This window comes from Danio aesculapii, chromosome 9, assembly GCF_903798145.1.
Source record: "Danio aesculapii chromosome 9, fDanAes4.1, whole genome shotgun sequence".
In the NCBI taxonomy this organism is placed as follows: Eukaryota; Metazoa; Chordata; class Actinopteri; order Cypriniformes; family Danionidae; genus Danio; species Danio aesculapii.
In genome coordinates, this window is record NC_079443.1 from 16,998,261 (window position 1) to 17,015,051 (window position 16,791).

The following is a 16,791-nucleotide window of genomic DNA, read 5'->3' on the forward strand; positions in this document are numbered from 1 at the left end:
AACCAATACGGGCCAGTTAATATTGTTTGAAAGTTTGTCAAAATATTTTAGATCTTGGGTTTAATTTTGAAAAGAACATGCAACGATTGCATATTTTATTGGGAAATAAATGTATAGTCCATAATTTCATTATTATAAATAGACTTTTGTCATAATCTAAAAAGTTGGGTTGGTAAAGGGACACGTTGCCTTTCTGAAAATATACATTTTATGATCACATTGAAATGAAAATATACTTATACTGCTTTGAATTTGTCTATGACAGGGTTGACACAATTTAAGGTTTGTTTACGGGTTTTCTGCTTGCAGATTATTTATGAAAAGTGCAGGGTCTTGACCAACATTAATTTCTTACAGCCTAAGGTCTAATTTAACTATGTGGTTAAATCCAAAAAACTTTTTTTCTGAAAGTTTTGATGTCTCAAAGGCACCTTATAGTGATAATGACCAATCTCACAAACATGGGATTGATACAGTTAAGGTATTTAAAAATATTTTTAAAATAAATAAATAAATACGTACGTAATGTTGTTGTTTTAAATCATATTGATACTTGCATAATAATTTGTAACACACTGCATGTAATAAATTACCCCATAACAGATGAATCATGTTGCCAAATATCTTCATTCCGAAGTGAGTAAACATGATGATCTTTAGGACTGCAGCCCAAAAGCCCACAGAAACTGTGAAATGAAGCACAGGGGGAGTCGTCAACGTGGAAAATCACTGAACTTCGACATCCCTCCACTCACGTTATTCATGAATGGGCCACTGTTCTGAAGGGGAATAAATCTGTATTTGATTGCTTTCCTCTGACGACGAACAAGACAGTATTCTTAAACAAAGCGTCTTTCGTTTGTTGAGTCACATATACTGGAAATAAAGTATTTTGTCAGACATAAAACTAAAGCGTAAACTAAACGAGTTTTAATAGCTTGTTATCGCGACAGGACTGTTAATCGATAGCGGAATCATCGCTTGTGTTATCCTGCTCTGAGAACCTGATATGGAGTCGCTTTATCGCTTTATAAAGACATCACTGAACTCTTGATTATTAATACTGAATTATCAATCAACCTTGACCGTTGGAACAAGGAGGATTTAATCAGAAGCGATTGTTATTGCGTAGCATTACAGTAACTTAGATAGTTAGCATCTCCTAGCTGCAAGTCCAGTCATGACGCTAAATTGCTAACGGACACATTTCATATCTGCCCACCAAAATGCCGTTTTTCTTTCTTTAACCGATAAACTTGGATTCATCTGGATGAAAGCCGAAAATAAACTGTCCGGACTACTTTAACTGTCGGATGCTTTTTGACGCAGTAATAGTTTGTAAATAAGTTAGCATAGCTAGCATAGTCGTGCAGCTGCTGTTCAAATAGAAACTTCCGTGTTGCCCTACGAAAGTCCGTTATCGTATTTTTTGGGGGCTGTAAAACCTAAGCGAGTCTTCCTCGTGTTTTATTTGCAAGTATCAGGCTTGTATGTGAACGAGAGTGAGATGCGGTGGTGAGGAAGAGTTCAATGCCGTGTGTGCTGGAGGATGATGCGGATGAGCTGGATGATCACAGTCATTAACAGAAGAATGATGAAGATCCTGATCGCCCTCGCTCTCATTGCGTACATCGCCTGTGAGTATATGACAGAAACCTGACAACACATCAAACACACTTATTTGTCTGCCTGTCTGATGTTAACGTTACTTTAGTTGTGCTGTCATGATTAACTTGGAGATGTCTTCTAGAGAAGTTATGGAGTGTACTATGTTTTAATGAAATGTTATTGGGGTTTATAGATATGTTTTAACACATTTTCATAAAAATTACCCAGCCAGACCATTTGAAGCTCTAATGTACAGTGCCAGATGGTGACACTGGTAATACCTGGTCATTTCATGGCTCTTAAAATAATGCCATGTTCGGTTGGATACCGCGGTAAAGTTTGACACTGGGTTTCAAACTTATGAATATCTTTGCTCCTGTTATAGTTTGAGCCAAAAAATATGACAGATAGACATAAATATGTGCCCTCTATGTTGCACAAGGCTTAATTTCTCGATTAAAAAAAAACAAAAAAAACATTCGAATGAATTAAACTATTCAACTAAATGAATTATACAATAAAACTAGAAACAAAATGTTCAGAAACACATCCTAGTTATTGCTCAAGACTCTGATTTTGGAATTAGTGCTTTATTTATTTTATAATAATTTTAAAATAACTTTTAATGTAAATATGGTTAAAGTCAATTAAAGTCTGACACCATTTGACATAAACATTCAAATCAACTCTAAATTTGTCTAAATATTATTCTCCATGATGCACAAGCTTTGTTTTTTACAGTTTTGCCTTTGTTGATTTTATATACAGTAATGAATCCATATTTTATTAGGTCGAACACACATTGTAAACACTTAAATGAATTAAACTCTGAAATAATTTGAGATAAAATATGCAAATCAAGTCTAAAATTTTCTAAATATACATATTATGATTTGAATATTTGATCTCAAATGGTGTCAGTTTAATTCATTCGAGTGTGTACAGTGTATTCGACTTAATACAAATATGAGTTAATTACTGTATATAAAATCAACAAAGACATAACTGTAAAAAACAAAGCTTGTGCATCATAGAGAATAATATTCAGATTTTTTTAGAGTTGATAAATAAAATAAATAAAATAAAATAAATAAATAAATTAAAAATAAATAAAATAAATAAATAAAATAAATAAATGAATAAATAAATACACTTTAAATACACTTTAAATAAATAAAGTGCTAATTCCAAAAACAGAGTCTTGTGCAATAACCAGGATGTTTTTCTGAACATTTTACTCCTAGTTCTATTGTATGATTTCATTTGGTAGAATTGTTTAATTCATTAAATAGTTTTTTTTTAATCGAGAAATTAAGCCTTGTGCAACATAAAGGGCACATATTTATGTCTATCTGTCATATTTGTGGCTCAAACTAACAGGAGCAAAGAATTTAATTGGTTTGAAACCCAATGTCTAATGAATGTCAACCATCATACAAACTTACTGTGGTAATATGGATCAAAGGCTAGACCTTTGTTTTTGGTAATTGAGGTAAAGTTGGTTTCATATTCACACACTCAGACTTTCTACTTAATAATATACCTTCAGAATAGTGAAAAATAATAGTGAAATCATATTAGCAGCCAATGACTATCAAAGTACAGCATTGTCCACAGTCAAATAAATAGTGCTAATGTTGTTTTGAAGTCATACTTGCATGTGATTTCAGGACGAATATTAAAAGTACCATAATAGAGAGTGTGTCATAAATTGTTACTGAATGACTGTGCAAATTTAAAACCAACCTTACCTCAATACGCACTTATTTGTCTGTCATTTTGGTTCTGCTGTCTTGAGTAACTTGGAGATGTCTTCTATGTAATGTAATATGTTATTAATGAAAGGTTATGAGGGTTTATTAGCACATTTTCTCATAAAAATTACCCAGTCAGACCATTTTAAGCTATAATGTCAGATGGTAACACTGTGTTATTTCCTGGTCTTTTATTGGCCCTTAAAAGAATACCATGTTAATATGGGTCAAAGAGTAGACGTCCTTATTGGTGTCTATCAATTTAACATAAACATATTGATTTCTATATACAGAAAACATCTTAAATGTATGTTAAGTAAAGATAAAATGGGAAATGCGGGTTGTGTTCCAACGTCATTCTGTGTTACAGATTTACTGAAAAGTTCAGTTCAAGTTTATTTGTATAGCACTTTTCTACAATAAGTATCATTCCAAAGCAGCTTTACAAAAGGTGCATGTTATTACATTAGTCAAAATCAAGAGTTAAAGTGTTGAGTAAAGGGACAACCGTATATATGAATAATAGTTAATGTGCACTTTTCAACACTTTGTTGTGCATTTTCAGTGATTACAATAAGAACAATTTGAAAAGGGAATCATACCTATTCTGGGCTGCACCGATTAAAATATCGAAAAGAATAATGGATCATTTTAAATTTGATTACATTTAATCAGTCGAAATGATTAAAATCTCCTTGCTGACTTGAGATAAATACAAAATGACAATGTTTTGGTGATGTACTATTATTCTTTTAATATGCACTCAAATGATTCCTGATGAAAATATTCCAGAGAATTGTTTTTTTACAGTATATAGACAATTGTTAAACTGAATTACGTTTCACTGGGTGTCTTTTGTAGATTGATAGCTGCAATATTATGTTCAGAAAAATAAATATATACAAATTAAAGCTGTGTTAAGTGGAATTATGGCAAAATACTGTAGTATTGTGCACAGTTTTTATAGTCATGAAAAAACTAGGCCTTTATTTCAATTGTCTAATTATTTATTTTTCAGTAAATTATTTATTAATTTAATAAAAGCATTCATATTTGCTTAACAAGCAAAATTATTTATTTTGCTGTATATCTATCTATCTATCTATCTATCTATCTATCTATCTCTCTCTCTCTCTCTCTCTCTCTCTCTCTCTCTCTCTCTCTCTCTCTCTCTCTCTCTCTCTCTCTCTCTCTCTCTCTCTCTCTCTCTCTCTCTCTCTCTCTCTCTCTCTCTCTCTCTCTCTCTCTCTCTCTCTCTCTCTCTCTCTCTCTCTCTATATATATATATATATATATATATATATATATATATATATATAGATAATGACAAAAATTATATAAATAAATAAGACTGGGAAATACAGCTTGTCTAGACAGCTGAAGAGCTGTTGTTGTTAATTCTGATGGATGACTGATATGAGCGTAATACCAGAACATAAACATTTGTGTTCTGATAAATGAGATGACAGTTTACTGGCTTGACAGATTGACCTTGTTTAGGAATATTGCATTTTGAACGTGAAATAAACCAAGAAGAAACTAGCATTGTGAAAGTTTTACTCCCTGTTTCACAACTAAACAAGTGGCCTAAAGGTGTGAGAATGTCTTGTTTACATATGTAATCTAGTTTCTGCAGTTTCTCTCATTTTCATTATAGTTAACCTGAATCATGATGGAAATTCATTAGTCATGAAGGTATTTATGGTCTTTTAGGACATCGTTTTTAGTTCTCACATTCTATTTCTGAGTTTTATGTGTTGGTAAATACACTGGCCAGGGAGTTTATATCCCTTTAGCTGCTGTTGTGTTTTGGAAGATTTGTTTTGACGCTGGACTGGGCAATATGCTTTAGCTGTATTGTATTCATGTACTGATATCTGCAGCTGCTTTATCTGCATCACTGACCCATATGCAGCTCATCCCTTTTTTATTATTGAGGACATTGAGCTCATCTAGTCAAGTATTTTAATTATGATCTCAGCGCTTTAGTTAATGTGTCTGCTGTTGTTCTTGTGTTTTTGGCTCGCTAGGAGTGAGAAAGTGTCATTTGGCACTGACCTATTGTTGGATCTGTAATGTTAAATGCTAAACTTTGTGTTATTTGACAGCTCTAGTACAAGTGCTAATAAACGTCCCTTCCACAATACATATTTATGCAATAGCAAAAGAAAAAAATATATTTGCCAATTATTTTTATAACCTTTGTCTTGCAGAATCATAATTAGATGAACAATCTGACAGGTTTTATTAGCTCTATATTTGGAGAACTAAAACATAATGCATGATATGTGGGATTGGAGCATTTAATTGTCTGAAGAGTATTCTTTCTAAGTAAAATCTGATTCCTGATAAGAAATAGCAATATGTGTAGACATTGCTGGTTTGAATAAAGTCTGATATTTCTCATTTTGTATGCACAATTGCTTGTTGATTAGGCTGCAGAATTTTTCTTCGTATTTCTTCGGCGTATTCCCTGGTTTATCAAGGGTCGCCACAGTGGAATGAACCACCAATTTCTTTGGCTATTGTTTTACACAGCGGATGCCCTTCCTCCCAAAACCCAGCACTGATAGTGCAACCCTCAGTGCTGGCCAACATTCTCACATACATACACATATTCTCTCATTCACACACACTATAGCCAATTTAGTCCATTTCACCTATACCGCATGTCTTTAAACTGTAGCGGAAAACTAGTGCACCCTGAAGGAAACCCATGTGAACACAGGGAGAATAGGCAAACTCCACACAGAAACGGCACCTGGCCCATCTGAGGCTCTGATGTTCAACACTTGACAAAGGTGTGTCTGAAGTAGGTTTAGGTTGTAGACGATGCCATCTTCCTTCCCCGATGGCCGATAGACATCACGATGCTGAGCCGGCATCGCAATCCTCCAGCCCGCCCTGCTGCAGCAGCAACCCGCTCACGAAAAATACACACGGCCCAATTTACACTAATCTGTATTAGTTTCAAAATGGCATTTTAGAACAAAAATGATCCACGTCCATACTGGCGTTTCACCTAGCATTTCTGAAAAGATCTCCGTGCACACTATATCGCTGAAAACGCACATCACGTGACCAGACACAAACACACACACACTGTCATGCGCTGTAGCGTACGCGCGCATCTGGGCTCTAGCAGTTTTGAGCACAAAACCCAAGAGAGCAGTGCACGTCGGTCAGTTTATCAAGGATGTAGGCTACCGCTGAATCGCGTCTCACTATAATTTTTAAATGTGATATTTAATTAGTCTCTCTATCTAATGACTCTTCGGTCTTTTAATCTATCAGGTAACGTGTCAAGTGCTTCAATCAGTGCTTCAATCTTTCGCTTTCACACTTGTACTTAGTAATTTAGCGAAAACCTCAAAAAACTGTTGTGCACCTTTTTTACCAAACGCAGATCACTCTGCCTATTCATGCCAGATATCTGCGGAAAAAGTGATTGACAGGTAGTAATTTGAATGTAATTTATCTTTATTTATTTATGATTTGGTTATGGGTAAAGCAAAGACATCCAGATCAGGTAGTTGAACGGTAGGCTACAACTAATTAATTCGTTATGAATTAATTAATTATTTAAATAATTAATTTACCGCCACCTACAATCAGAGATGTATAGTAACGAAGTAGAACTACTTCACTACTGTACTTAAGTACTAAAAGGCTGTATCTGTACTCTACTGGAGAATTGATTTTTCCTCCTACTTCCACTTTTACTTTAGTACATATTTTCAATGAGTTTAATGCTTTTACTCTGATAGATTTTTTCATGTGCTGCATAGTTACTCGTTACAATTATAAAAATGTTACAAATCATTCCAAACCCACATTACCAATGCCAGAGCAGCAGGTGGCTCTGTCACAGGTTTGAATAAGCTGGCTCGTCATCATTCAGACAAGCACTTTAGTTTGTTTTCGACATGGAAAACCCAGAAATTCCAACTTCACTTTTAACTGTTAGTGGCTATGAGGATGAAGACCCCCCATGGCCCTATAGAGTCCATGTTTGCATTTATCGGAGTGAAAGACAATTCATATAGAATGAAGTGCATACTCTGCCTCCTGAAAGATTGCGAAATATTGGACTTCAAAAATTCACAGTCGAATTTAAAGAAACATATCAAGTTAAAAATAATTTGCAAACTGCAAAACACAGCAGTTTGAACTATCCGTAAGCGCTAGATAAGTTAACGTTAGCTTCACGCGGTTCATAACATGCTGCGATGTTCACTTAATGTTAACTGGCTATCATAAAGGCTGCGTCACGCTGAATGTTGTTTTTGACTCATTTTATATATATATATATATATATATATATATATATATATATATATATATATATATATATATATATATATATATATATATATATATATATAATAAATCGTAAACCATGTTTCTTTTCGTTCTGCTTAATCATGTGCCCCAAGAAAAAATATTTAAAATAAACAAAACAATATGATGTCTTTTGACTGCTTTCATTATTAACTACATTACACAATACTTGTACTTTTACTTTCAGTATTTGAGTAGTAAATTTTTAAATAAACTACTTGCAATACTTGAGTACAAAAAATGTTGAATACTTTAGTACTTCCACTTAAGTATGGTGCTTAAAGAGCACTTCAACTTCTACTTAAGTCACTTTTTTGATAGAGCACTTGTACTTTTACTCAAGTCTGGGTCTCTAGTACTTTATACATTTTGCCTACAATGGCGATGCCATCGTCCATTGCAATGTTTCACATTTGACATCGTTTAATGCCAAATTGGTCGACATCGCCCGACCCTAGTCTGAAGCTGACTCGTTTATCATAGCAGTGTCAGCCATTGAATTTAGACAGCAATTGGCTACTGATTGAGCTGAGGTATATGCATAAAGCGATCTGATTGGCTCACGCTTCCGCTGGCGCTTGAAAAGTTGAAAAATTCCCAAGTTCTGCAGCGAGCAACACCGCTGAACCGGTGCTGACGGATCCACAATTCAGGGAATTGGGAATGGGAAGTTTTGACACTGACGCCCTGTGTGATGCCCAAAATTACTATTAAAGGGCACATAGTTTGCCTCTTTTTTTATGATTTAATATTAATATTATGGTTCTTCTGAGTGTGCCAGTTTAGGTTCAGTTTAAAACAGAATTCAGATTTTTTTATTATAATGTGTTAAAAAGTGTCATGTTGGGGGCGTGTCCACAGTTCGCTGATTTAGGGGTGTGTTGCTTCACATGTAGACTAGTTTCGGCTTCCTGCCCAACGTAACAAGGGGGCGGGGCCATGAGCTCACCCGCTCTGTGTTTGCAACACAGACAGGCAGACTGAGAGAAGGAGAGGATCCGCATTAAGTCGTACATGTACGACTCGGACACAGACCAAGCAGAGAGTAGAAAATCATATGTGTCTTTGTACAGTTTTACAGCCAACTGTGTGCTAGTTTCAAGGGCCGAAATTGTACACAGAAACTAATAACCACGCACACTGAATTAACTTTGACTGAGGCACCGGATGCGCCGCTCAAAGCCGCGACACGGCACACCAGACACTCTCTGTAGCGCGGCAGAAACATGAAGTGTCCCGAATCGTCGCACCATGCATTTTTGAATTCTAAACATAGGTTTCTGCAGCGGTCCGCGGCGCCCAGCCGTCTTGAGTGTACCCCAATAGAAACCTATGTTCTAAAACACATGCTAGTTAAGATCACAGGGAGCTTCTGGGATCGTGAGAAATGCAAACAGCTGAAGTATAAGGTAGACTCAATGATAAGTACACATGTTTGCAAACCTACCTAAAGATACAACCAATAATTCCGATTAGAGCGATAATGTGGAGAATATTGATCTTGTGTTGAGCCCAATGAGCCTTGCATCTAAAAATTTAAACCTTTAGTGATATCGCTTCGACTCACGCTGAAAATGCGGACGTGAATCAACAAACTGAGGATATGATGACGCGCCTGTCAATCAATATTGGTGGGCGGGGGGACCGCTCTCCTACGTAAAGTTGTGGTCGGTTTGAAAACCGCTCCAATTGGTCCACCGTTTTTTATGTTGTTAAATTGAAAAAAAAAAGCACTGGGTGTGCTTATATCACCCCAATATGACGGTCTATACACCATACATGCACATATGTCTGTCCAAACAGCTTGAAAAGTAGATTTTTTTTCCATAGGTGCTCTTTTAAATAATGTGCAAATACTAAGTTAAAAATAATATCAAGTAATTTTCTGTATTTATTTATTTAGCTGCCTAAAACATTTTCCCATTATCAATAATCAGTCGATATCTATAATTCTACAAATAAACATCAGCTATATTTGTCTTTGTTTGAAAACATGTTTGTACTCCTGAGTGAAAGGTTTTCAATGATGACACAATTTCTTAAATTGTCAATATCCCTCCTTTTAGGAAAGTCGGAATGCAATTGTCCATTTTTTCATGCCATTCCGTGACATGCATTGAAATGATTCTAAAATGTAGAATGGTGCATGATTTTGTCTTTTGGGAACTGATTGGAGTGGATCATTAGGTGATGGGTGTTGAATGAAGGAAGATAGACGAATGGACAAAAGCAGGGCAGAAACAATACACACTTATAACCTCGGCCTAAAGGACTGATATCCCTGCCCTAAAGGCATTCAGAAGTGAAAAAAATGTTGTTTTGAGAGTGAAGGGAAGGTTATGGTATTTGATTAAAGACTATGAGGACGTTTTTTTTTTTACAAAGTAATGATGTGCACATCATTTATCATTAATAAAAAAAGAAAAGTACATTTTGATTTCATGTCGACCTAAAGTCTCTGTCACTGGGAAATGGAAAAGGGTCATTGAGTGTAAGGAGCATCAGTTACCATAGTGATCACCACAGACTAGTATTAAAATATCAGAGGCAGTCGCTGCTGGGCTCTCACTAGTGTGACAGTGACCGCAGTCCAGTATAATTATGAGCTGTCACAATGGTAATTATGCATTCATCAGGATCCCACCTGCAAACCATATCTTCGACTGACCCCCTACCCCCACGTATTATGGCTCTTCCTCAAAAATGTAGAAGGCTGTCGAGGCCTGTTTATGATTAGTCTTGTGCACAAGCATTTTATTTACTGGCATCAGTCTGCATTCATACTTGTCAGTTGCATTAGTGAGTCATTACTCAGTATTCTTTGCTCATCTTTATGATACAAAGAACCTAAAAGAGCAGAAAAATATTCAGAATTGGCAGTGGTTTTTACTTTAAAGCTATTCATCGCTGTTAATGTGATGCTAATAAATAGAGTAGGTGCTTGAAAGATTATTAATTCAGTTTTCCTCTCTACTCGTGGCTCTTTCTTTACTAGTGTCTTGATTTAAAAAGCAAGCAGTTTTCTTTACCTGACGTTCATGTAAAGCCCCCTGAATTATTAGCCCCCCTGTTTATTTTTTCCCCCAATTTCTGTTTAACCGAGAGAAGGTTTTTTCAACACATTTCTAAACATAATAGTTTTAATAACTCATTTCTAATAACTGATTTATTTTATCTTTGCCATGATGACAGTAAATAATATTTGACTAGATATTTTTAAAGACACTTCTATACAGCTTAAAGTGACATTTAAAGGCTTAACTAGGTTAATTATGTTAACTAGGCAGGTTGGGATAATTAGTCAATTTATTGTATAACGATTTTTTTTTTTCTGTAAACTATTGAAAAAAAAAATAGCTTAAAGGGGCTAATAACATTGACCTTAAAATGGTTCTTAAAAAAATGAAAAACTGCTTTTATTCTAGCCAAAATAAAACAAACAAGACTTTCTCCAGAAGAAAAAATATTTCAGATATTATCAGACATACTGTGAAAATAGTTTTTTATATATATATTATTTATAATTAATTTTATATATATTAATACATTTTTATTATATATTAATTCGATTCTTATGCTTAAAGCTACGTTTGGAGCTTTATAATGCATAAAACACATTTTCCTTTTAAGTATGATACTTAAGTAGAGATCTCTCCTTACCTAAGTGAATAAATTAAGGAAGTTACATATAATCCCTCTAATAATCCCTATAATGTCTCTCTTATAACCACTTAGTGTAAAAATGTCATGGTCAGAAGCAGCTTTACAGAAAATAATAGATAGCACTAAAATTGACAAACAATGCAATTTGGAAACATTACAAATGATGGAAGAAGAATATGTAAAATCATTGCAAATGATGAGACTAAATAAAATATATTATTTAATTAAAATGTTAACAAAAAATTTCATAATTGATGCAGAATCATTTCGATTCACAAAGCATTGATTTATTGTCATCCCTACAAGTCCAAATCAAGGACATAGTAGTGATGCTGAGCTCATGCTATTCTGATCCCATACCACCGGCAAGGTGGTGAAATAGACAGCTCTTTCCAGCAGAGCTCCAGCTCGTCTTTACTCAAGGGCTCGCCGTCATCTCAGACACCAAAACATTTAAAAATTTTTTTATTCAGAATATTCCCACACTTTGCTTACATGCTCATTGTAGATCTCATATAGCAACAGACATGAAGAAAACACATGCAAGCTCTGATGCTTGGTTCACACCAGACGTGGATATGAATACACACCCTGTGCCGCAGTACTAATAGTATTGTGCAGATCGCTCGAGTAGGAACATCTGAACTTCAGCGGACATTCGCGCCGCGTTAACCTGGAGCTTACTCTTGTAGGGGCGTGATTATAACATAGTGCCAGTTGTTGGTGTCCTGAGGGGAAATAATCTTGCCGACACCGCACAACAGTTCATCAGACTGGGCTGGGCTCAGTCTGAAGCACCGCTGAAAGCTTCCATCATCCTGATATAATTTGTGGAGGAGTTGATGAACTCACAGAGCTGGGTGTGCCTCAGTAGGGATCTAGTGGACATGATGTTGAATGAATATGCACAGTTTTTCAGCCTTCCTAAAGCACATAAACACAGCTACTCTCTCAATAAAATCCATGTTAGCCATTTAGCAGCGAAATTACAGTCACCGGGCAGACCGAAGCCCTGCCCATGATGTGAATCCATGTCTATTGTGAAGTGAATATGACACACGAATGAAGCGAGTATACTCAATATGTTCACGCATCTACTGTGCATCCGGAAAGTATTCATAGCGCTTCACTTTTTCCACATTTTTTAATGTTACAGCCTTATTCCAAATTGGATAAAAATCATTTATTTCCTCAAAGTTCTACACACAATACCCCATAATGACAACGTGAAAAAATTTGTTTTTAAATTGTTGCAAATTCATTACAAATAAAAAAGCTGAAAAATCACATGTACGTATTCACAGCCTTTGCCGTGAAGCTCTAAATTGAGCTCAGGTACATTCTGTTTTCTCTGATCATTCTTGAGATGTTTCAGCAGCTTAATTGGAGTTCACCTGTGTAAATTCAGTTGATTGGACATGATTTGAAAAGGCATACACCTGCCTATAAAAGGGTTAATAGTGCATGTCAAAGCACAAACCAAGCATGAAGACAGGAATTGTCTGTAGACCTCCGAGACAGGATTGTCTCGAGGCACAAGGCTGGGGAAGGTTACAGCAAAATGTCTGCGGCTCTGAAAGTTCCAATGAGCACAGTGGCCTCCATCATCCGTAAGTGGAAGATATTTGGAACCAGCAGGACCAGGTGGCCCGCCATCTAAGCTGAGTGATCGGGGGAGAAGGACCTTAGTTAGGGATGGTCACTCTGTCTGAGCTCGAGCATTCTTCTGTGGAGAGAGGAGACAACCATCAGTGCAGCAATCCACTAATCAGGCCTGTATGGTAGTGACCAGACAGAAGCCACTCCCCACCTGGAATTTGCCAAAAGGCATCTGAAGGACTCCCAGACCATAAGAAACAAACTTCTCTGGTCTGATGAGGCTAAAATTAAAACTCTTTGGAGTGAATGCCGGGCGTTACGTTTGGAAAAACCCAGCACCGCTCATGACCAGGCTAATACCATCCCTACAGTGAAACATGGTGGTGGCAGCATCATGCTGTGGGGATGTTTTTAAGCAGCAGGAACTGCAAGACTAGTCAGAATAGAGGCAAAATTTAATGCAGCAATGTACAGAGACATCCTGAATGAAAACCTGCTTCAGAGTGCTCTTGATCTCAGACTGGGGTGAGAGTTCATCTTCCAGCAGGACAATGACCCAAAGCACACCACCAAAAATCAATGGAGTGGCTTCACAACAACTCGGTGAATGTCCTTGAGTGGCCCAGCCAAAGCCCAGACCTAAATCCTATTAAACATCTCTGGAAAGATCTGAAAATGGCTGTACGCCATCACTTCCCATCCCACATGATAGCGCATGAGAGGTAATGCAAAGAGGAATAGGCAAAAATTCCCAAAGACAGGTGTGCCAAGCTTGTGGCATCATATTCAAAAAGACTTGAGGCTGTAATTGCTGCTGAAGGTGCATCAACAAAGTATTGAGCAAAGGCTGTGAATACTAATGTACATGTGATTTTTCAGGAATTTTTTTCAAAAAATCTTTTTCCTCATTGTCATTGTGGGGTATTGTTTGTAGAAGTTTGAGGAAATAAATTAATTTAATCTATTTTGGAATAAGGCTGTAACATAAAATGTGGAAAAAGTACTATGAATACTTTTCGAATGCACTGTATTTGTGAGCGAATAATGTGATTTATTTACGCATTCCACATCTGGTGTGAACACAGCATGAGGTATGAGGTAGTTTCAGTCAAGCTTTTTCTTGTTTTGTTCTTTTAAATCGAATGTTAAAATGATGATGATGATGATGATTTGAATAATTTTATTTTGTATAGTTAACTGTTGTTTTCGATGCCGACTAGTAGGAGCTGTACCAGATGTAGGAGTTGACTAGTCCTGCACATCCCTAATGTTTTTAATGGTCATCAACACTTGCACTTGCTAAGGTTTCCATTGGGCTTTATGGGGTCAGTGCTGTGAAGTGTTGGTTTATCTGTCAAAAGCCCCAGAGATGGAGATTAAAGCAGGAGATTACAGAGGATCAGTGAAAATCAATCGGCTAATGGTCAGTGCTCCGGCCAGCACCAGGACATGTAGCTTTAAAAGTTATTCTGCACCACAGAGCAGAAATTCACTAAAAGGACATGAAGGTTTGTGTCTGTAAAACCATGAAATCCTAGACGCCGCAGTATTTCCTTCACATAGTTGGTACAGTTCAAATAAATGTGGAAAGACATGAATGAGACATCAAGTGCTGCTATTTTTAGTCATTCTCACATATTTTTCCCATCTGACAATTTCCTCTTCATTAATGGAATCTGTTCATCTCAATGCTAAATGAACACTGCTAGTCACTGCTATATTAAGCTCCTCCTGTGACTTCTGCAGTTTTCATTGACATCACTGAACCCCATGTGAGCAGCAATTGCCCATATTCAAATTGCAAGAAGAACACGTAACCCAGTTTCCTGACGGTTATGAGGAATGCAGGTGATTTGACCTAGTTATGGAACTGCTCAAGGAAATTCATTTCAGGAACAGTGTGTTATGATTGCATTAAGATATTTTTGAGTCCTATTTGTTAGGTTTTTGCTATATTAAGCGATTTGCGGGGTATTTTCCCCTCACTTAATTCTTTTTTTTTTTTTCTTGCTTTGTTTTGGATCACTCTTATCCAGCATCTGTCTGTATTTCCCCTGTCTCTGCTCCACATGGCTGCAGGATTTAGTGCTCTTTCAGTGATAATCCTTTCAAAAACAGCCTTATAACTTCAGAGGCAGGTTCAGTGTGCAGTTATCAGTTTATATTGACCATCATGTTTTTGGTAAATTGGTAAAGCCTATGTCATGAAACTGTAATTATATTTTAATTAGGCCTGTCATGATATCTTTTTTGTTGTACGATATATTGCACCAAAATATATTGTGATAAACGATATTACTGTCATTTTAGGACCATTTTATGCCACTTATTATAAAATGCCAGTATGACAATATAATATAACAATGCAAGTACACTCTTCCAAAGAACACATCATATTTTATTCTTAAAAATATTTCATTTAATTATTTAATAATTAGACATAGGAATCAGAATGTGAAACGTATATCCTAAACAAATAACTAATAATAAATGTTAACGAAAAAGTGCAAGGTATAAAATAACAGAGGCTGCGATTTCTGCTACCAGATTTATTTTCAGTTTTTTAGACACTTGGATACATGATATAGACTATATAGTCTATATACTATAGTAATTTATAGTAAACACTATAGTGTTTTTACCCATACTGACACTGACACCTCCACTAGAGATAGAAGTGTTGGGCAATCAGCTAAAATGTTGCTAGAATTGGTTTTAATGTATTGGTGATATATATTGCATCACCAAAAATGATTGAGCGATGTCCATGTGTTGTGCGATAAGTCGATATATAGATTATTGTGACAGGCCTAATTCTAATTATATTATACTTTAATTATAGAAGTTTTTTTCTAGTTTAAACCTAAAATAAATACAAACAGAAGTATCAATCATAAGCTCCTCTGTGAGACTTGTTAAACACTTATGCCACCAGTCTCGTTCTGCTCCGTGTTCGACCAATCGCAGATCTTTCATGAAATAGTTACACTTAGGGCAAAGGGTCTGCGAATATGGGATGCATTTCAGTAGGTCATCAGTTTTTGTATATCCTCAACTTTTTTATACATTTGTCAAACTATACTTTGTGATGTATTATATCTATATGTTTTGCTGGGTGAAAATTAATGGATTAATTGCATCGATTATATGCAATATATATATTTGAGCAATATCACAAGAGTAGCAGTGCAATATGGTTGTATATTGGCACTTGTGGGAGGCATAGTGTCCCACCAGTGACGACATACAGCCATATCGCACTGATACTCATGTGATATTGCGCTTATACAACAGTTTGACTGCATAACTGTGTGTATAAAAAATAAAATCAAACACGGATAATCTAAAAAACCTTTTGTATGAGGAACTACTTTCTTCCACCATTCATTCACATCTGCAGCTGACGTCAGAACAGCAGAAACCATTGCTACTATTATTTTAGAGCTAGTATTTGAATGATTCTCTAGTGTAATGTCTAAAGTGATGCCAAAACAGGTGACATTTTCAGATTATAAGGCTGAACAGCATGAAATGCCATAAGTCTACAGAGATTTCCCAGTATTTCTCTGTTGCAATCGGACTATTACAATAATTAACCCTGAAAAAGCTAAAGTAACGCAAACACTACTAGATGGAGTCTAGGAAAATGCAGGCATTTATTCTTTATTTCTTTATACTGAACTAGTCTGCAACAATGAAAACAGCAGTACTCATGGTCAAACAGTTGTCCACCCAAAAAGTAACTCAGGGTTATACAAAAAGTGGCCAACACAAAATACATACATTCCTAATATGCGAGTCCCATCTCACACTCGATACACTACAA

General features: G+C 35.9%; 1 protein-coding gene across 1 annotated transcript in view; it reads left to right on the forward strand.

Moving 5' to 3' along the window:
* Positions 1–846: 846 nt before the first annotated feature.
* Positions 847–16,791, forward strand: part of uxs1 (UDP-glucuronate decarboxylase 1) — a 109,351-nt gene continuing 93,406 nt past the window's right edge. Inside the window, exon 1 of the mRNA XM_056465041.1 lies at positions 847–1,637. Within this exon, the coding sequence (XP_056321016.1) occupies positions 1,550–1,637 (88 nt within the window). The 5' untranslated portion in view covers positions 847–1,549. The remainder of the gene's footprint in view (positions 1,638–16,791) is intronic.